Source organism: Oncorhynchus masou, chromosome 13 (genome assembly GCF_036934945.1).
Source record: "Oncorhynchus masou masou isolate Uvic2021 chromosome 13, UVic_Omas_1.1, whole genome shotgun sequence".
In the NCBI taxonomy this organism is placed as follows: domain Eukaryota; kingdom Metazoa; phylum Chordata; class Actinopteri; order Salmoniformes; family Salmonidae; genus Oncorhynchus; species Oncorhynchus masou.
This window is the reverse complement of record NC_088224.1, coordinates 51582887-51603474: the sequence shown is the minus strand read 5'-3', so window position 1 is coordinate 51603474 and position 20588 is coordinate 51582887. Positions and strand designations below refer to the sequence as shown.

Genomic DNA, 20588 nt, shown 5'->3' with positions numbered 1-20588 from the left:
TCCCAACAGCAGTTCCAACACCCGCTACATCTGGCTATCAGTGGAGCCTTGTCTGGCAGCAAAACAGTTCATTCAGCCTCATTTCCTGCCTTTAAAAAAACATCTGATATGGCTGACTTGCTTAAACAAATGTGGTTTCTACTGACAATTGAGATGTACAAACTATGGCATAAGGGAATGACGAGCAAATAAGAGGCAATCCGTAATTTCTATTAAGACTTTAATGAACGAGCCAGAACGGACGTAGTCAATATAACTATTTGTTCTGTACTTTTGAAATGTACAGCGACAGAATTCAGAACATGGGTCGTTCTTACAGTGTTTTCCCTGTATACCAAGTCAGAACCTCAGGATAAATAAAGTGGGCATATAAGCAGACAGTGAAAGCTCTTACAATATTCAATGATTACATTTCTTAAACACAGGTTATAGGCTACATGTGCACCACCGAGTCAGAACAGTAGGCGAAATTAAGAGGTGAAAATAGACCAAATTATTAGGGTGAGGCACATGGTTTACTAACAGCTTACTACGCAACATATACTTAGTATTACTTTCTTACTTTCCTACAGTATACATATCTACCTGGCATATAATTTATGCAGCAACATATAAGACATTTTTGGACTCACCTTGTTATGATGTGCTCTCTTGAACAGGAATGTGGCGCGGCGGTCCTTAGTGGGCAAATTTTGTCATCAAATAAAGAGAAAGTGGCCGGATTTACAATTCCAAGTTGGATGACCATTCAAAACATATTTTCACAGTCTGAGCTCGTTAATTCCCGACTTCCCAGTTGCAATGCTTGTAGTTATCCACTGTCACCGATTCCTTCCAAACCACTCATTGTTGAATTTACGATTTCCAACTTGTTGTGTAATGTTTATATCCAATGGCCGATGAGCACCGATACCTTTTATCTATAATTTCTCTTAATTATTTCTCTTCATATGACAAGGATTTAAAAGGATTTGCCAGTAGATTGTTAAATTGATTCATGATGCTAGCTAGATTTTGAAAGTAAGATGTTGACATGATCAGTCCAATCAAAGCTACTGTACATATAACGTGATTTGATGTAATTTTATCCTTGACCAATGACCTTGATTGAGCCTTCTTGGAAGGGCACTACTAATGGTTGGATTTTCGATGTCTACCCTTATTACTTGGCCGTGACGTAGTGTCCCCATGAGTGACAGAACACTGAGCCAATCATGGCACAATGCTCCTATTTTCTGCTGGCTTGCCCCACCACCACCGAAAGCACTGAGCTAGGCTGCATCTTGGAGCTGCCTTACTCAAGAAAACAAAAGAGAGACCATGTTTGTATGTGACTATATTAACTTAATGATATATATGTTTTTACATTGTTTGCAAACTGATATGCAACTCTTATTAATGCCAAAATATTATGCCAAACAGGTAAGGTGTATATATGTATATATTTTCTTTTGGGGGGGGGGCTAAAAATATGGGGCTCAGAACAGGTGGGGCTCTACAGTATATTAAACTAAATCAATATGTCCCTTTAGCTCTGCTTGGCAAAGCAACAACATCACCTTCGTGATAAGAGTATGTCATAGCTAATTAAAGCATTCCTTCTGGTAAATGTAAAGACTGTGTGTCTTGATATTTCGCACGCAAGTGAGTAGAACAAAGGAGGGAGGTAGGGAGAAAGAGTGGGGGGGTGCTGGGGGGTAATTCCTCTCATTCAAAGACTTAAGACGTGTCTCTAAGTCAGCTGAGAGCTGTCCTTTCATTGAATAAACTCGAGTGATGAAAATGGTTAGAATTGTCTCGGGGGGTCATCTCTTGCTGCCTCATCATCAGCAGAGTAGGACATGTCTAAGGGTGTTTATGAGTAATTGAAATTAAAGAAAAGGGCAAAATGATACTGCAGTGAGAATCAAACAAAGAACTAAAACAACCAGTTTACATGCAAAGTGTAATTTATCAGAAAGATATAATGTTGGGGGGAGAGTGAGATAGCAAATCATGGTGGTTACTTTTGTCAGATCAAAATGCAATTTTATTGGTCACATACAGTACACATATTTAGTAGATGTTATTGCGGGTGTGGCAAAATGCTTGTGTTCTTAGCTCCAACAGTGAAGTAGTATCTAACAATTCACAAAAATACACAAATCTAAAAGTAAAATAATGGAATTAAGAAATATATAAATATTAGGACAAGCAATGTCGGAGTGGCATTAACTAAAATACAGTAGAATAGAATACAGTATATACATATGAGATGAGTAAAGCAGTATGTACACATTATAAAAGTGACTAGTGTTCCATTACTACCTACATATTACCTCAATTACCTTGACTAATCGGTGCCCCCGTACATTGACTCTGCACCCGTAGTCTCACTATTCTTATTTTACTGCTGCTCTTTAATTACTTGTTACTTTTATTTCTTATTCTTATTCATATTTTCTTTACTGCATTGTTGGTTAGAGGCTTGCAAGTAAACGTTTCACTGTAAGATCTACATCTGTTGTATTCGGCGAATGTGACTAACAACATTTGATTTGATTATTAAAGTGGCAAGTGATTCCATGTCTATGTACACAACCGGTCAAAAGCTTTAGAACACCCACTCATTCAAGGGTTTTTCTTTATTTTTACTATTTTCTACATTGTAGAATAATAGTGAAAACATCGAAACTATGAAATAACGCATATGGAATCATGTAGTATCCAAAAAAGTGTTAAACACTTAGCCACCCTTTGCCTTGATGACAGCTTTGCACACTATTGGCATTCTCTCAACCAGCTTCATGAGTTAGTCAGCTGGAATGCATTTCAATGAACATGTGTGCCTTCTTAAAAGTTCATTTGTGGAATTTCATTCCTTCTTGATGCATCTGAGCCAATCAGTTGTGTTGTGACAAGATAGGGATGGTATACAGAACATAGCCCTATTTGGTAAAAGACCAAGTCCATATTATGGCAAGAACAGCTCAAATAAGCAAAGAGAAAAGACAGTCCATTACTTTAAGCCATGAAGGTCAGTCAATACTTTTGAAAGTTCTTCAAGTGCACTCGCGAAAACCATGAAGTGCAATGATGAAACTGGCTCTCATGAGGACCGCCACAGGAAAGGCAGACCCAGAGTTCCCTCTGCTGCAGAAGATAAATTCATTAGAGTTACCAGCCTCAGAAATTGCAGCCCAAACAAATGCCTCACAGAGTTCAAGTAACAGACACATCTCCACATCAACTGTTCAGAGGACACTGTGTGAATCAGGTCTTCATGGTCGAATTGCTGCAAAGAAACCACTATTAAAGGACACCAATAATAAGAAGAGACTTGCTTGTGCCAAGAGACATGAGCAATGGACATTAGACAGGTGGAATATGTCCTTTGGTCTGGAATCCACATTGGAGATTTATGGTTCCAACCGCTGTGTCTTTGTGAGACGCGGTGTGGGTGAACAAAAGATCTCCGCAAGTGTATTCACCACTGTAAAGCATGGAGGAGGAGGTGTGGTGGTGTGGGTGTGCTTTGCTGGTGACATTGTCTATGATTCATTTAGAATTCAAGGCACACTTGACCAGCATTTCTACCACAGCATTCTGCAGCGATACATCATCCCATCTGGTTTGGGCTAAGCGGGACATCAGTTGTTTTTCAACAGGACAATGACCCAAAACACACCTCCAGGCTATGTAAGGGCTATTTGACCAAGAAGGAGAGTGATGGAGTACTGCATCAGATAACCTGTCATCCACAATTCCTCAACCTCAACCAAATTGAGATGGTTTGGGATGAGTTGGACCGCAGAGTGAAGGAAAAGGAGCCAACAAATGCCAATAAGTGCTCAGCATATGTGGGAACTCCTTCAAGACTGTTGGAAAAACATTCCAGGTGAAGCTGGTTGAGAGAATGCCAAGAGTGTGCAAAGCTGTCATCATGGCAAAGGGTGGCTATTTGAAGAATCTCAAATATAAAATATATTTTTTTGGTTAATACATGATTCCATATGTGTTATTTCATAGTTTTGATGTCTTCACTATTATTCTACAATGTAGAAAATAGTAAAAATAAAGAAAAACCCTTGAATGAGTAGGTGTTCTAAAGCTTTTGACCAGTTGTATGCATATAGGGCAGTAGCCTCTGAGGTGCAGAGTTGAGTAGCTGGGTGGTAGCCGGCTAGTGATGGCTATTTAAAAGTCTGATGGCCAAGAGATAAAAGCTGTTGTTTAGTCTCTCGGTCCCAGCTTTGATGCACCTGCACTGACCTCGCCTTCTTGATGATAACGGGGTGAACAGGTCGTGGCTCAGGTGGTTGATGTCCTTTATATCCATGCAACATAGAGTATAAAGATAGATCCCTCTAAACAAAATGACTAGGCCATACTCAAGTTCAGCCCAAAGACCCCATCAAACAGTTTCAGTGGTGAAAAGGACTTAGACGTGAAGCCAAGTAGCAGGGAAAAAGTACAGGAGAAAGTTATTTCCATCTCTGTTTGTCCCTGTGGAATTTTCCAAAAGTCACTATTATCTACCAGCAGACCTGCAGAAAACATTAAAGTCAGTATTGACATCCTATCTCTTTAGAATCTTCAGAGCTTTATCATCCACATGTCATCAGAATCATGTAGGTCATAAAAAGTGTAAGCATACTGTATGTAAGTATCGTCTTTCAGATAGACAATTATCACTCTTGGAAATGTGAAACAGGTTGCAATAAATGAAGGTTATGAAACAGGCCATAGTAAATCTACTGTACCTGTTGAATACCACCACTTGTTTGTTTTTTTTTACTATAGAGAGATGTGGGTTAAGTGGTAGTTTGGAGTTGTACAACAGAACTGTCAAAGAAGTCCTGTTTCAACACATACCTCCTCAAAGCCCGAAGCTATGGACTACCACGCTCTTAAAATGGTTTTCCTAAATGACAATGATCAGGAAATCCAAGTGTAAGCGTGGGCCATCCGCATTGTGCATAAAGCATACACATCAGAATACAGATATCAAGTAAAGTACACAAGCTTTCAAAGACTCCCGAGCTGGACCAGCCATTGGTTCATTCATCCCTGCACCATTCAGAGAAGAGTCAATGGTATTACTCATGAACCGTCGATGAGAATGACATTTTGATCTCTTCTTAATAACCTGCAACTTTTCAAAAATACTGGTGGAGTTTATTACTAGGTGACACATTTTGTATAAAAGGATGTTACATGTTTTACAACTGTAATGTAGTTTGCACAGTTTATGTAGGATGTACTATGCACAAATAAATAAAATACCAGAATAACATTTTAGATTGTAATGAAATACTTCTGTAATAACGTACAACATGTATCTAAGACTGAATATATTGAACAACAATGGATGTGCTATTACACAAACCTCAAAATATGAATTTATGTAAATTCATTCAGTGCACACACTAGGGGATAATTAGTAGAATTTGTTGTAACAATGTTTAAACCTCTAATAATTATGTTAAAATATGCTGTGTACTTGACATGGTTAAATTAAGGGTCAATTTATTCAAACTGTTTTAGAAACAGTTTTGCATTTGAATAGGAGACTTGTAACAGGAAAAGACAGTGTTGCAGTAAGCGTCTTAGTTGTTATTCATTATACCGTAATAGGCAACATCAACAAGTGTGACTAAAACCAGAAAGCAGAAAATATGGCAAAAAATATACCTATATTGACCAATTGTCACTCAGAAATTATGATAGGTTGTGTAAACATAGACAGACCAATTATGACATTTTGCCCAATTATTGGTATTTTGACCAATCAGATCAGATATTTTTCCTACAATTGGGTAAAAAGGTCAGAATTGGGCTGCATGTGTATACACAGCCGTGGATAATGACCAACTAGCGTTCAGATGGGCTATAATTCCAATGTGTTTGATACATGAATTCATCCTATGTAGTATGCTAGTGTGGACATTGAAACAGAGCGATTGTCCTTCTGTAATGTTCATAACAAAACAGTGGTGATCAACCAGGAGGTTTCATGTAGTCTGAGGTTGGTTCAGTGTGTAGAAGACAAGTCTTTTCACCCTCCATCTTCAAAGACGCAGATCAGGACGACCCATGACCTTTTTGAATTTTTGGATCATAAAACGAGAGCCAGAGCCCTAAAATGAAAAAAGCACTTCAGGATATCAGACTGGATTCTCCAGAGAGGATTCTGATTAATTGGCACACACACATGCGCACACACACACACACACACTCTCACGCACACAAACACATAAGCACACACACACATACACAAACAAGGAAAAAGCATTCTTGATTGTGACTTGGCTCCGTCGGTATCCATATCCATCACAATGCTCTTCGCTGTGGAAAATCCTGCACACTATGAACTTGCAATACCACACACAGCAAAGGGAGAGAAAAACTGTCAAATCATAGACGGGGAAGACACTATTCGGTCGTCAGAACGTTATCAATGAGGTTGTGAAGAATCCAACGACCCACATTGATGACGTTAAGGCAGCGCAACGTTTTCACCACTTTGCCTTTGCTACTGGGCTGCAGGTCTATGTAATAGACCCGCTTCGTTTTTGGTGTTGAGGTGAGTGCCCCCCCCTCCCAAGGGCCAGGACTGATTGGTGCAAATTGGAGGGGAATACTATTGAACAGAATACTTCAACTATAAACCTCATCTTCAATGGAAGAGCCTCATCTTGCTGGTGGTTCCAAATACTCAAGTCAGTTTTTTTTGTTTGTTTGTGAAAACCAAAATTTGTAATGCGGTAGAGTTGAGTTTCTTTTTTGTTAATTCAGTTCTTTTTTCGAAAGCAAATTCAGAGTGATGAAAATATTGTGCGGTCGTAGTAAAAAGCCTTGTGCTCCTATTATAGCTGGCTCACTGGCTTGCAGCAGTGTTGTTGTTGGCAGACTGGAGAGAGGCAGAAAAGAGAGGGGGCACTCAGGACTAACACTACAGGCCAATCAGAGTCCGTTACTTACACAGTACCACTGTGCTCGCAGCAGCAAAGCTTACTTCTTCTTCCCTCCTAATGACATATTTTCAGTTTTTTTCTTCTGTGCCTCATTGAAGAAAAGACACATCTTTATGTTAGAAAGTGGTTGGACACAGACGCGTAAATCCCACCCCTCCCCCGACACAAACACCCCGGATGATTGTGAGTAGTAAGAAATTTCAATTCTCTCCAGTGTTTTTCAACTAGGAAAAGTGGGAATTGGAATTTGGTTTACTAAGGACAGTGTAATATTAAGTGAGAACAGATGTCCTACCTCTGTCATGGCGTCATCGATCTGCTTCAGCTCCTCATAGTGGTCTCTAGAGTCTCTCAGAGGCTGCACCATGATCTCCTCAATCTGGGGGAAGAGCTGCAACACACACAGGGGAGGATTGTGGGTAGGTATTCAGGACAGTATGGAATTATCCACTGGCATTGTTTTCAAGAGGTCATGAAACACAAGAGACGTGTACAAACGGAAACACACGCTTGTGTGCACAAACACCAACACACACATACTTGCACACTATGTCAAGCTAATATTGGGGCGGCAATTTACAGTGGTTAGAGCGTTGGGCCAGTAACCGAAAGGTTGCTAGATTGAATCCCCAAGCTGACGAGGTAAACATCTGTCGTTCTGCTCCTGAACAAGTTAGTTAACACACTGTTCTTAGGCTGTCATTGTAAATAAGAATTTGTTCTTAACTGTCTTGCCTAGTTAAACATATATATATTTTAAATATGGTCACATTGCTTTGTAGCTCAAACATACATGCCTACCTTCATGACTGTCTCAAACATTGGGATGAGGACAAACTTGATGAATCCGATCTGGGCAGTGGGCTTGGTCACTTTGTCTCTGTCCATAAACGGAGCCACCGGCAGCCCTTCAGTCTTCTCCCTGTCACTCTGTCCATTCCGGAGACAGGAGGGTTTGCACATGTCACTCCGCTCTTTCATGACATCATTCTAATTAATAGACTCATCCCGATGAAGGCCAAGACGGCTCAAGGGACACTGATTTTTACCCTTCTAAAAAAAAGCATGCGCAACTTCAAGAGTGACAGCTGAGCCTGTTTTCACCCCATAGTTCCAATCAACACATTACTAGACTAATTTTTGTTTAGACTTTATTGTTAGACATGATTAGACTCGATCGAGGTCACCTGCATGAAGTACTCCTCCAGCAGACAGTCCACCCAGGGTTCGGCCACCTCGGTAGGCCGGACCTCGTTGGAGATGTCGCAGCATTTGATCAGAACCATCTTCAGCTGCACACATACGGACAAGGCACAAAGAGACCTTTTCACCATGCGTTATGTCAACACAAGCATCGTTTTTAGCATTGGCTAGCTAGTTTGACTTTTCAGGAAAGGTCCACTTGTGGTAAAAGGCTTCGGAGCGCTTAAGATCAACACAGGCACTTTGTCTTAGAACCCTCTGGCTTTATCCCATTGGATGGACAGGACTGACGTCATGAGACCGACGTCAGTGTGCTGCAAACAGTTTCACTTTCCCCGCTGTCCCTGTCCCCATATTGGGCTTGAACCAGCGATCCTCTGCTCGCAGACACACGTGAACGCCTGCCGTGACAACGTACCAACCGTTTGAGCTATCAAAAAATATCTAATTTGACAGCTCCGTCAGTGGCATTTCAAGATAGCGGTGGAGTGAGCTTACAGTCTTTGTTACTGAGCACCCCTCCTGCTTTCTGTTGTTTGCTGAAGTGCAGAGGCTATACCTGAACAAAGCTTTGCCTATTTGGCACCTCTTGAAATACAGTATACACAGACAGTTGATGCCATGTGATGTACGATACGTACGCATGTCACATGCTCCTCGTTGGTGAAGTCAAAGCTGTCCACTTTATGTTTGAAGGAGTCTAATATCTCTCCATGCCGGGCCATGTCTGTGGCCAAGATCAGGGTAATGATGGCCTGTAAAGGGAGATGGAATCATCACAAATGATGAAACCCCCCTCCTGCCTTAGGCCAACTCAAAACATCTCGTGGTTAGTTGGAGAGAAGGAAATGCAAAAAAAGACAAAGGGAGCAACCCAAATGGGACCCCATTCCCAATATAGTGCACTACCTCTGTCAATAGTGGAGCACATGCAGGTAATAGGGTGCAAATTGGGATGCAGGAAAATCACTGTGCATTAGCCTAGGACACCACCTACCTGTCTGATCTGCTTGTAGGCCTCCAATTCGACGTTGGCGAATATGTTGCACTCGGGCAGCGATAGGATCTGGAAGGCCACGGCGCAGTGATGGTTCTCCAGGGGAGATATATCGTTGTAACGCACGGCCAGCTCTGTGCGAGCGTTGATCTGGTACCTGACGAGCAAATTACACCTCTGTGACAGTTTGATTTATGCCTAAGACCAGGAGTGTTCCTTGACAACATGACCTGACCAGGGAAGCCTATAATCACTGGGCCCAGAGTTTTACCCTGGTCATGTCACATGGTTAGGAAGGAACATCTAAATTTACATCAAACCTGGAAGTATAGATTGGACCATTTCCACAATGTAATAACATCAATGAAGAAGTTCCAGAACATCTCTTTGTGAATGAAGACGTCAGTATTGTGTCTATCATCAACATCTATTCACAGATCTAGTGAAGGCTGTAGAGCAGGGGGAACTGAGGCGCAGAGTAGGAACCTTTGGGCACCTACGTGTTGTTGTAGCCGGGGTGGTCCAGGTCGTGGCACACTGCAGCTGTCATGAGAATGCCCATGTCCGTTAGAGTCATCTTCTCCTGAGGAACACACACATCACATGTTCGTCTCCTATAAATCTCTAGTACAAGGTGACAGGAGATTTTCCTGACATCCTGACCTGACCAGGAAAAAACTCTGGACCCTAGTTCTAGACCATGTGTGTCTGGTAAATGGCATGTATTATATTGTATTAGTACAGTTGTTTCTTACCGGCAGGTTACACAGGTTAATCATGCCATACATCATCTGACTGACACAGAAGCAGTGGCGGAAGTTGTGGAACGGGTTGCTGCGATAGTTCTCCTGAATGCCCAGCTGTGAGAAAGAAAGCTGTCAATCAAACTAGCCAAATAGTCATCAATACTCATTGGTCCTCTTCTTTGAAGTTGTTGTTCCATATCAGTTGCATATCCACTTGCACATTGAGGTAATTGCTTTTATACAGTTGTACTTTTACCAGCCAGCGTTTGAGAGTGATGGGGTTCATGTTGAATTCCTTCACCAGTCCCAGGTCATGGTACATGTACTCTAAGCAGCTCAGCATCTAAACCACCGACCAAAGACACGGTTAAAAGAATACTACACGCACCATCATAAGGCGCAACAACTGCTCTATCTTTAACTTGGTTGCGGACATGCAAAACATTTTTGGGATTGGACTAATTAACAAAATACCAAAAGATAGTTTTTGAGTGTGTGGTTATTCCTTTAAGTTCACAATTCGAGAAAATACTTCAAAATGTGATTATATATGCCTGGTAGGAAATATGATAGATATTAGACCTGAATCTCAAGAGAACTAACCTCATTGTGTTCCCAATGCCAGACATCGAATGTTGGCTTCTTCAGTGCTTCAATAGTCTCCTGGGATAAGGTGTACTGTAGAAATGAGTGAGAAGCCACAGTGTCAGTTCTAGGATTTAAGGATGTCAAAGTGATGAATATCTTTTGGATATGTTTAGCCTACTGTATATTACTAGAATCCCCTAATTCCGTACCTTTGGATAACTTGGGACGTCACGTCTGGGATTAAGCTTCTTCCCGTCGTCTGAGAAGTTGTACTTGCAGGGACAGTTCCCGACTCTGACGAGATGCGAGCAAATACATCATATTTGTGTCATCGATCTGCTGCTAGCTGTGTGATTTCTCGAAATCGCAACAACATTTTAAAACCATCATAAAAGTCTTACTATAGAATATCCTAAGAAATCTGGAGCATGGCTTGGTGAGTGTCATTGATGTCAAAGGTCACCGTACCTCCCTCCTCCTCTGGATGTCATCTCATCTCGTAGTTTCTTTAGGTCATTTTTGCACTTCTCAATCTCCACAACCTTCAGTCCCTCCACTGTAACGTTCAGTACGACTGTTAGTACATGAAACTGTGAATTCAGGGACAGTGAAACGACAACACACATGCACACAGAAACACACACACACACACAAAGAGAGAACACACACATATTGAAAGTTCAGTGAAAAAACCTTTGCACATACACTCCACTCTTTTCTCCAACATTGCCAGTCTGTTGGTCACCTCAGTTTTCAGCTCGTTGATTCTGAAAGCCCTGCAAAAAAAATACGTGAAAGGGGTTTGTTTGAAAAGCCTCTGGTGTCATGGAAGTATTTCTGCGGAAAGAGAAAAGACGAAAGCGGAGTGCTTCTGTCTGCAGTGGAACATAAACGCGCCAGTTACCTGCTGAACTGCTCCGCCACCTGAGATAACACGTTTTGAAACATGTCTTCTTTCTCTGTGGGCGCAAACAAACGAGAAACAAATCGCTCGAGTGATCAAAATGCTACCTGTGAAACATGAAGAAATGTTTAGTACCCAGATCTGTTTCATTGTTGTTTTTACATTGTTTTAACGTTTTTGCTGTGATCGCTTTATGTGCGCTACGTGAGTAAGATCAAATTATTAAGGACTAAAAGGTTAATGTTTAAAAAGTGTTTCTGAATTTGAAATATCGTGTTGGCACTTCACCTCCAAGCTGACCGGTGGACAAAGAAATGACTTTGTACAAGGAGCTGAAAAACATGTCAGTGACATTCCAACATCATTCACCAAGTCATTGTCTACATCACGTTTGAAAATCATTTTTTTACACATAGTACAAATGCTAGGCATTCTTTGGATGAACAACGGTCAGGAATTATTTTCTATGACCGAGATCTATAAAATATACTGTATCATTGAGATTTGGTGATTAGGGTAAAGGTGATGTTACTTGGGAGAGTTGGTAGGCATAGTAGGGTCTATGGACACCAGGGCCCCTTCAGGATCCACCATCATGATAGCAGTATTCCTATGGACGGGGAGCAACAAGAATAAATAAGAAGGGTGTGTTCCAAATAGCACCCTATTCACAAACTGCACTACTTTTGACCAGGGCACAAAAGTAGTGCACTCTATAGGGTTTCAAACTACATTTCTTGTCAGCATTCTCTAAAACGCACGCTAATGAGCTTGTCGTTTGGTGTTTACTTGTAGTTGACTTATCATTCATAAAGCTCTGTCAGGGTAGTGAGTCGATACATTTGTAGTGAACTTGAAACAAAGGCGTTGTGTGTAATGCATACTTTAGACTGATGTGGGACTGTGAGGGAGTGGTGGGAGAGACGAGAGAAGGAGAAATGTCACTGACCTGGGGATGTTGGATGAGGTACAAAGTAGCTCCTTGATGTCACATGGGCTGCAGTGACGACTGAATGCCACCTGAAAAAAAAGGCAGACGCATGGAGAGAGTCGTTCGTGTCTCTCTACGCATCTCAAGCCACCTAAAACAGTCAGCTCTCTGTGAGACCGAAGTCTGTTATGTAAAACATTTTTTTTTAAGTCTGCAGTGTCCAAAGTGGAAAGAGTGGGGGAAGAAAACAATTGTATTTTTTTCAATGTTATTTATCCTTTATTTAAACAGGGAAGTCACACTAAGATATTACATCTCTTTTTCAATTGAGCCCTGTATGTTGAGAGTTAAGATGTTAAGGACTAAATCACAAAGGCATGCAGTTAAAGATGTGTGTGAACTAAACACAGTGGAGCCTACCCTTGTCAGGGACCAACCCAATCTCGTAGATAATACGACACTCTAACAGCATACTAGCAACATATCCTTGCGTCATCAACCCAGTGAGAGAGTTTGTATCGTTCTCTGTAAATCACAGCAATATACACAGAAATGCCAAAACAGATTATACATTTCATAAACAATGTCAGTTATGTAGTGGTATACTGACGGCACACATATTAGTTTTATATTGTGTCTGTCTGAAATGAATTGTCAAATAAAGTGTATCTAAGCTGGCGATGTTGGCTAGCCTCCAACAACTTGAAGACCTTTTGAACAAGCAGATGTAGTAGACAATCCCTCAAACTCTCGAGGCCTTGAATGGACATGTGTCACATTCAGGTTTCTACTTGAAAAACTATATGCCACCATAACAACAGGGGTTTGTGTAATCACAAGTATACTGGGTTTACTAAGCGCCTGGCTCTATGTATCCAAAATTCAAGCAGACTTGAAGAAATAGGCAAGTCAGTGTTCAAACGTAACAAAATCTGGTAGAGTCACTTGTGCTAAGTGGATAAAATATGAAGAGGGCATTGAACATTTTTATTCCTGAATGCATTCAAGGTTCAATGGGCCAAAGAAATTGGAGGACATATCCATTGGAGAAGCAGTTGCTGTTTGAAATGCTGCCAAATGCAACATTGTGATAGCACTGTTTGGTCATATGATCTGAAGTTTGGACACACCTACTCATTCAAGGGTTTTTCTTTATTTTTACTATTTTCTATATTGTAAAATAATACTGAAGACATCAAAACTATGAAATAACACATATGGAGTCATGTAGTAAATAAAAAAGTGTTAAACAAATCTAAATCTATTTTATATTTGAGATTCTTCAAAGTAGCCACCCTTTGCCTAGATGACAGTGTTGCACACTCTTGGAATTCTCTCAACCAGCTTCTTGGAATGCAATTCAATTAACAAGTGTGCCTTGTTAAAAGTTCATTTGTAGAATTTCTTTCCTTCTTAATGCGTTTGAGCCAATCAGTTGTGTTGTGACAAGGTAGGGGTGGTGTACAGAAGATATACCTATTTGGTAAAAGACAAAGTCCATATTATGGCAAGAACAGCTCAAATAAGCAAAGAGAAATGACAATCCATCATTACTTTAAGACATGAAGGTCAGTCAATACGGAACATTTCAATAACTTTGAAAGTTTCTTCAAGTGCACTGGCAAAAGCCATCAAGCGCTATGATGAAATTGGCTCTCATGAGGACCGCCACAGGAAAGGAAGACCCAGAGTTACCTCTGCTGCAAAGGATAAATTCATTAGACTTGCAGCCCAAATAAATGCTTCACAGAGTTCAGGTAACACATCTCAACATCAACTGTTCAGAGTTGACTGCGTGAATCAGGCTTTCATGGTTGAATTGCTGCAAAGAAACCAATAAGGACACCAATAAGAAGAGACTTGCTTGGGCCAAGAAACACGAGCAATGGACATCAGACCGGTGGAAATCTGTCCTTTGGTCTGATGAGTCCAAATTGGTTCCAACCGCCGTGTCTTTGTGAGACTCAGAATAGGTGAACAGATGATCTCCGCATGTGTGGTTCCCAAAGTGAAGCAGGTAGGAGGAGGTGTGATGCTGAGGGGGTGCTTTGCTGGTGACACTGTCTGTGATTTATTTAGAATTCAAGGCACACTTAACCAGCATGGCCACCACAGCATTCTGCAGCGATACGCCATCCCATCTAGTTTGTGTTTAGTGGGACTATCATTTGTTTTTCAACAGGACAATGACCCAACACACTTCCAGGCTGCGTAAGGGCTATGATGGAAGAAGGAGAGTGATGGAGTGCTGCATCAGATGACCTGGCCTCCACAATCACCCGACCTCAACCAAATTGAGTTGGTTTGGGATGAGTTGGACCGCAGAGTGAAGGAAAAGCAGCCAACAAGTGCTCAGCATTGCTGTCATCAAGGCAAAGTGTGGCTTTGAATATAGTTTGATTTAACACTTTTTGATTACTACATGATTCCATATGTGTTATTTCATAGTTTTGATGTCTACACTATTATTCTACAATGTAAAAAATAGTACAAATAAAGAAAAACCCTGAAATGAGAAGGTGTGTCCAAACTTTTGACTGGTATAGTATCTCTAGAGATACTTCAGCCCAATGTGCAATGTGAGCATCAAGCTCACCAAAAAAATGTTGAATGAAATGGAATTCAAATAATTTAACCGACATCGGTCAATTAGTTGTTTAAAAAAATGTGGTTGTAGTCTTTAACCATTTTCCGGGCCTTCCTTTCATTCCAGGTCCTGGATGGCAGGGAGCTCGCTCCCAATGATATACTGGGCTGTCCGCACCACCCTCTGTAGAGCCATGCGATCGAGGACAGTACATTTACCATACCAAACAGTGAAGCAACCAGTCAAGATGCTCTCAATACTACAGCCGTAGGACTTTTTAAGGATTTGAGGGCCCATACCATTTTAGATTCTTAGTGATTTGCACAGAGAGGAACTCTTGACCTGCTCCACTGCAGCCCCATTGATGTGGATGGTCCCCGTCCCCGTCCCCCCGTATCCTGTAGTCCACCATCAGCTCCTTGGCCTTACTGATGCGGAGGGAGTGATTGTTGTTCTGGCCCCACACTGCCAGGTCACAGCCCTACTTCTTTCTCTAGGCTGTCTCATTGTCACCGGTGATCAGGCCTACCACCGTCGCATCGTCAGCAAATTTGATGATGGTGTTGGAGTTGTGTGTGGCAATGCAGTTGTGGTTGAACAGGGAGTACAGGAGGGGACTAAGCACACACCCCTGTGGGGCCCTCGTGTTGAAGGTCAGCGTGGTGTAGGTGATGTTGTATAGCCTCACCACCTGGGGTTGGCCTGTCAGGAAGTCCAGGATTCAGTTGCAGAGGGAGGTGTGCACTCCCAGGGTCCTAAGCTTGGTGACGAGCTTGTAGGGGACAATGGTGTTGAACACTGAGCTGTAGTCAATTGTTACGGATACAAGTATCCTGTGTGTGTATTTGTTTTCTCTCCTTCGGCCCTAGTCACAGGTGTCACTAATCAGTCGCCAATCAGTTGCCACTGAAGACACACCTGCTTTCCCATGGTTTAATAACCCGGTTAACTCAGTTGTTTTCCCAAACTCTCTCTCTCTCTCTCTCTCCCTCCCTCTCTCTATGAATGGAGCTATCTTTCTTTTGTTTTGGTGCCTACATCTCACTTTGTCCGTTATCCTTAGCCAGCAGCATACTGCCTCATTCATCCCCCTCCTCTCCCCATTAACTATTCCCCAGGTCGTTGCTGCAAATGAGATTGTGTTCTCAGTCAACTTACCTGGTAAAATAACGGATGAATAAATAAAATCCTGTGAGTATGTATTGCTATGGTGTATGACTGTTTGTTTGTTGGTGGGAAAAGGGGGTACCAAGACAAGTTGCCCATGGGCATACACTACCCGTAGGAAAACCTTGTCTAAGAAACCTCGTTAGAACTGGGTGGACCACCCACTGTATTTTATTGGTTAGATAGCTAGCGGTTATTGAGGTAGGTTAGACTAGTTTAGGGTTTTTTGGATATTTATTATTTCTTTCGACCGGTCCAGCTCAGTCCCCCCCCCATTACCGTGTGTTTAAAATAAACCTTAAGTGTTTGACGGTAGGCTTAGGTTGTCTGTTGTTTTAGTTCTCACTGTTCCTTTTCACTATTATGATTATGTGAGGGCAGTGTGGAGTGCAATAGAGATTGTGTCGTCTATGATTCTGTTGGGGCGGTATGCAAATTGGAGTTGGTCGAGGGTGTCTGGGATGATGGAGTTGATGTGTGCCATAAGCAGCCTCTAAAAGCATTTCATGATTACAGACGTGAATGCTTACAGGGCGGTAGTCATTGTGGCAGGAATCCTTGGACTTCTTGGGAACAGGAATGATGGTGGTCAACAAGGAGAGGTTGAAAATTACAGTGAATATATCCATGCCAGCTGTTATGCGCATGCTCTGAGAACCTGCCCCGGAATAACATCGGCCCCACGGCCCTGCGTGTGTTGACCTGATTAAACCTTGCTCACAACGACCTCAGAGAGCGAGTTCGCTCAACCTTCTGAGTCGGTGGCGACCCTCACACCACGATGGTGTAGCTTATATGATGAGAGCAAATATGAGACACAGTAGCCTATATTGTCTTTCTGTATTACATGCTTACGGTGCAATGGCCTGGGAGCTGCGATAACAACAACATACTGGGTAGGCTGGGGATGTTTCTAGCCTCACAAGTATCACGTTCTGTTTCTTCCCCCTTTGATAATGAATTAGTCCACCGCACATTGGTTCTCCTTACAGTACAGTGAGTGCATACTTTTTCTGTATGTGATCCTTGCGGGAATTTAAACTACAACATTGGAAGCAACGCGCTTTCACCAGGCTACACTGGGGCGGCAGGGTAGCCTAGTGGTTAGCGTGTTGGACTAGGAACCGAAAGGTTTCAAGTTCAAATCTCTGAGCTGACAAGGTGCAAATCTGTCGTTCTGCCCCTGAACAGGCAGTTCACTGTTCCTCGGCCATCATTGAAAATAAGAATTTGTTCTTATTTGACTTGCCTAGTTAAATAAAGGTAAAATAAAATAAACTGAGCCACACAGGAACCGTCTCCTCAGACTCAGGGGGGAGTAGAAAACAATTGAGGCATAGAACATGCTTGCAACAGGTGGCACTGTCTGTGCTCGTTTAAAGTCCGCCACAAACACCTGTGAACCACACCGTCACACCACCTCTTGGTCTATTTTTACCACAACTTGAAAACACAGCTATTTCAGAGGCCTCTCGCATGACTGAGGAGTATTTACAACGTATTCACCACAAATATAGAAATAAAATAGAGCATATAGGCATCAAGGGGCACAGCATGACTGGTGCACGAGATTAGGTGTGTGGTAACCGACAAAAACCGTGGAGCCATAAGGAACCCACATTCTGTCAATTTCATTAGCCACCTGTAGAAATTATATGACTTTGGCGAGCTTTTGGTTTGGTGCCCTGATTCATACAGTAGTCAAATCATACTGTAGCCTACCATTACCAGAAACATGACATCATTTCACCATCTGTCTGTCTATTGGTTGACTCCCTCATTGCAGCCAGGGACTTCAATGATTGAAGAGATGTAATCAAACAAGATCATTTGGATGCTGTCTATGATAAGTGTCTAACTCTAATATGGGAGTCCCCACAGAGTGACCCCAGCTCTCCCACTGACTTAGCTCAGAGGACATCTCCTCTTACACGGAAGAGAAGAGCATGATTACTCTGTCTGTGGATCTAATTTTGGTCAACTAGGATATTTGCTAAAGAAAATGGATGGAACTCATGGATAGGTAATAAGAGGTGAATTCTTGGTGTTCCCTATTTCATTTCAAGTATGCTAACCAGCTACGGTAGAGAAAATAGCTGATGGCGCAATCTGTTAACTCAGCTGATGCGGATAATATCAGATATAATTCAATAATTAAAAAATACATAACAATTGGGGATAAAATATAAACCTCATAAAGAGGTGGGCCCACTTTATCCAGGGAGATTAGTATGGACAAAAAAACAATCAGAAAAGGGAATGGGGAAAAGAGAGACAATATAAATCTCATAGAGTAGGACCCACCTTCTGAACCTTACCATCCACGTCTAGATAGATGGTTTTTGGGGCATAGGAAGAGGAGCTGGAACCCATGCTGATTCCTCTATGTTTCTCTCTCGTTCTCCTTCTCTCTCTCTCTCTCTCTCTCTCTCTCTCTCTCTCACCAATCTAGCAGGAGGAAGGTTTGGAGCCCCCGTCCTCCTGCAGAGGAGCCTATATGGCCAGGGTCAGAGCCCTGGGAAACACATAGAGATGCTATGACTGCCACACGGGAGCCACTATTGAAATACTGCAATAAACAACTTCATTGGAACTGAGACTTGAAAATGATGAATCATTACATATGCTGATTTTACCATCTCAATTCATCTGTAATCCAGAAAACAATTAAAGCACCATTGACAGTTTTTCACTTATAAAGCAGCTTTGCATTATAATTTTCAACTGCACACTAAAATCACTGATCAAATATGACCAATCAATTGCTTTCATCTCATAATTTCCATCTACCTCCATCAACACATATGAAATTATTATCACTATTCTGACTATGATAACACAAATATGAAAAACAACATTGTAAGGACAATATACATACATAAAATTAAATCACAAATGTATTCTGAAGCTCTATCTCGGAATCGAATCTTTCATGGTAAAACACTAATTATCACAATGACTTACTGTGTCAGCGATAGCGTTTTCCCCTAACGCGAGAAGCTTCTAAACTTTCCCGGCGCTGCTGATGCTACTAATACACAGAGTGAGATGGGAGAACCTGGGGGTATTTTGCGATAGTTGGCACTCTGGTCCGTTGCCAGGGGACTGTTACTACGGTGATTAAAAAAAGAGGCTGCCCTCCTCCTATCTCCATAATGTCTTTAGTATAGAAGCTGTGAAAACTGCTGGTCACTACTACACACTCATTTCCATAGTCTTATCAATGAGATATAGGCATGTATGCACGTGATGATTCAAGTGTCTTTATTACTTCCTACGTTATTACTTGTGTGCTTTTGTCAGTAAGTTAATTGACTGGAGGTCAAAATACAATAGGAGGTGGTATGTCGGATTAGGGGATTAGTGGACATTAGTTAGGCAATTAATACTTGTCAGAACATGGATCAAGTGAGACTGCTGCTTTCTCTCACTATCGAGGGAGCAGAAGATATGGTATTTAACCATTCGGAAGTACACATAGAAATACGTTCAAGCTATTTGGGTAGCTCTGCTGTGTCGTAGCAACACAATCCACGTTCACAACTAAAGTTGTCTTTGTTTCATTTGCCGGCAGCATCCACTTCACGCTGATGGATTTTAGAACTAAAAGGTGGCTTTGAGGTCAAGTGGGACCTTATCGTCCCCCTTTGGGGTCATCCAACAGCTCCTCATACACACACGCACGCACACACACACGGGCGCGCACGTGAGCACACTCCCACACCTCTCTATCTCCTCAACCCCTCATTGAAAATCAGACAAGCAGATGGTTTAGTCAGACAAGTTCAGCAGCAGACAACTTGAGATCTAGAGATCACAAGGGATCTACCAGTCTTCACATATCCCTTTAACTCCTCTTTTCAACATCGTATTGACTGCTGTGAATCTATGTAGGCCTACAGTAAGTAGATATTGTGATAAAAGTCCATCAATATTCCCTCTGGATTAAGAAACACATGTATGTCTAAACCAATGGGCTATTCTACCATATCAAAATCAAATACACTTTGCGCTCAAGCCCTCTATTCTCATTCGGTATCAACAACCTTTGAAATTCAACAGAGCCAACTGAGTTCAATCAAGGTTAAGGCTAGCATTAGAACCAACGATCCACAACACAGACTCACAAAGATGTCTTTCATAAAACAATGTGGGCTACTATTTGGCAATGCTCATGCTGTCACTGTCAAACCTCCCTCTCTCACTATCTATCCCACAGTTTGAGAGGTGTGTGTGTGTGTGTGTGTGTGTGTGTGTGTGTGTGTGTGTGTGTGTGTGTGTGTGTGTGTGTGTGTGTGTGTGTGTGTGTGTGTGTGTGTGTGTGTGTGTGTGTGTGTGTGTGTGTGTGTGTGTGCATGCTTGACTTCCCGTGTGTGTGTGGCACGCTCACACTAGGCAAGATTATGCCTATTCCAACCATACAGGTCTGCTATAGTTAATTGCACTGGGGCAGGAATAACAGCTTCCTCTACCTTGATTCACAGGGACGGATATGCCACTGACTGACTG

The 20588-nt window shown here is 41.9% G+C and overlaps 1 protein-coding gene across 4 annotated transcripts; it reads right to left on the bottom strand.

The window, feature by feature from the left end:
* Positions 1 to 5576: 5576 nt before the first annotated feature.
* Positions 5577 to 19151, bottom strand: LOC135552527 (high affinity cGMP-specific 3',5'-cyclic phosphodiesterase 9A-like). 4 transcript variants are annotated; one of them, XM_064984201.1, is made up of 20 exons: positions 19044 to 19151; positions 18384 to 18594; positions 12344 to 12414; positions 11927 to 12004; positions 11683 to 11726; positions 11395 to 11449; positions 11196 to 11266; positions 10959 to 11046; positions 10700 to 10784; positions 10506 to 10580; positions 10159 to 10245; positions 9912 to 10016; positions 9657 to 9739; positions 9157 to 9313; positions 8801 to 8914; positions 8144 to 8248; positions 7758 to 7886; positions 7252 to 7347; positions 6964 to 7044; positions 5577 to 6119 (listed from the first exon to the last, which is right to left on the bottom strand). In XM_064984201.1, exons 2-19 carry the CDS (start codon positions 18450 to 18452, stop codon positions 6994 to 6996), a joined length of 1563 nt encoding a protein of 520 aa, XP_064840273.1. In that variant the 5' UTR covers positions 18453 to 18594; positions 19044 to 19151; the 3' UTR covers positions 5577 to 6119; positions 6964 to 6993. The 4 variants fall into 4 exon arrangements, with proteins under 4 accessions (XP_064840273.1, XP_064840274.1, XP_064840272.1 ...); XM_064984202.1 differs by having other exon boundaries at positions 6964 to 7038; XM_064984200.1 differs by lacking the exon at positions 6964 to 7044.
* Positions 19152 to 20588: the final 1437 nt, after the last annotated feature.

Excerpts from the sequence above, each read along its gene's own strand:
- LOC135552527 (XM_064984200.1), bottom strand. The coding sequence starts at position 18,452 with ATGGGTTCCAGCTCCTCTTCCTATGCCCCAAAAACCATCTATCTAGAC. Across the intron at positions 10,581-10,699 it reads ACGTCCCAAGTTATCCAAAG|TACACCTTATCCCAGGAGAC; the intron begins GTACGGAATTAG and ends TCATTTCTACAG. Across the intron at positions 6,120-7,251 it reads TCGATGACGCCATGACAGAG|GGCTCTGGCTCTCGTTTTAT; the intron begins GTAGGACATCTG and ends TTTTCATTTTAG.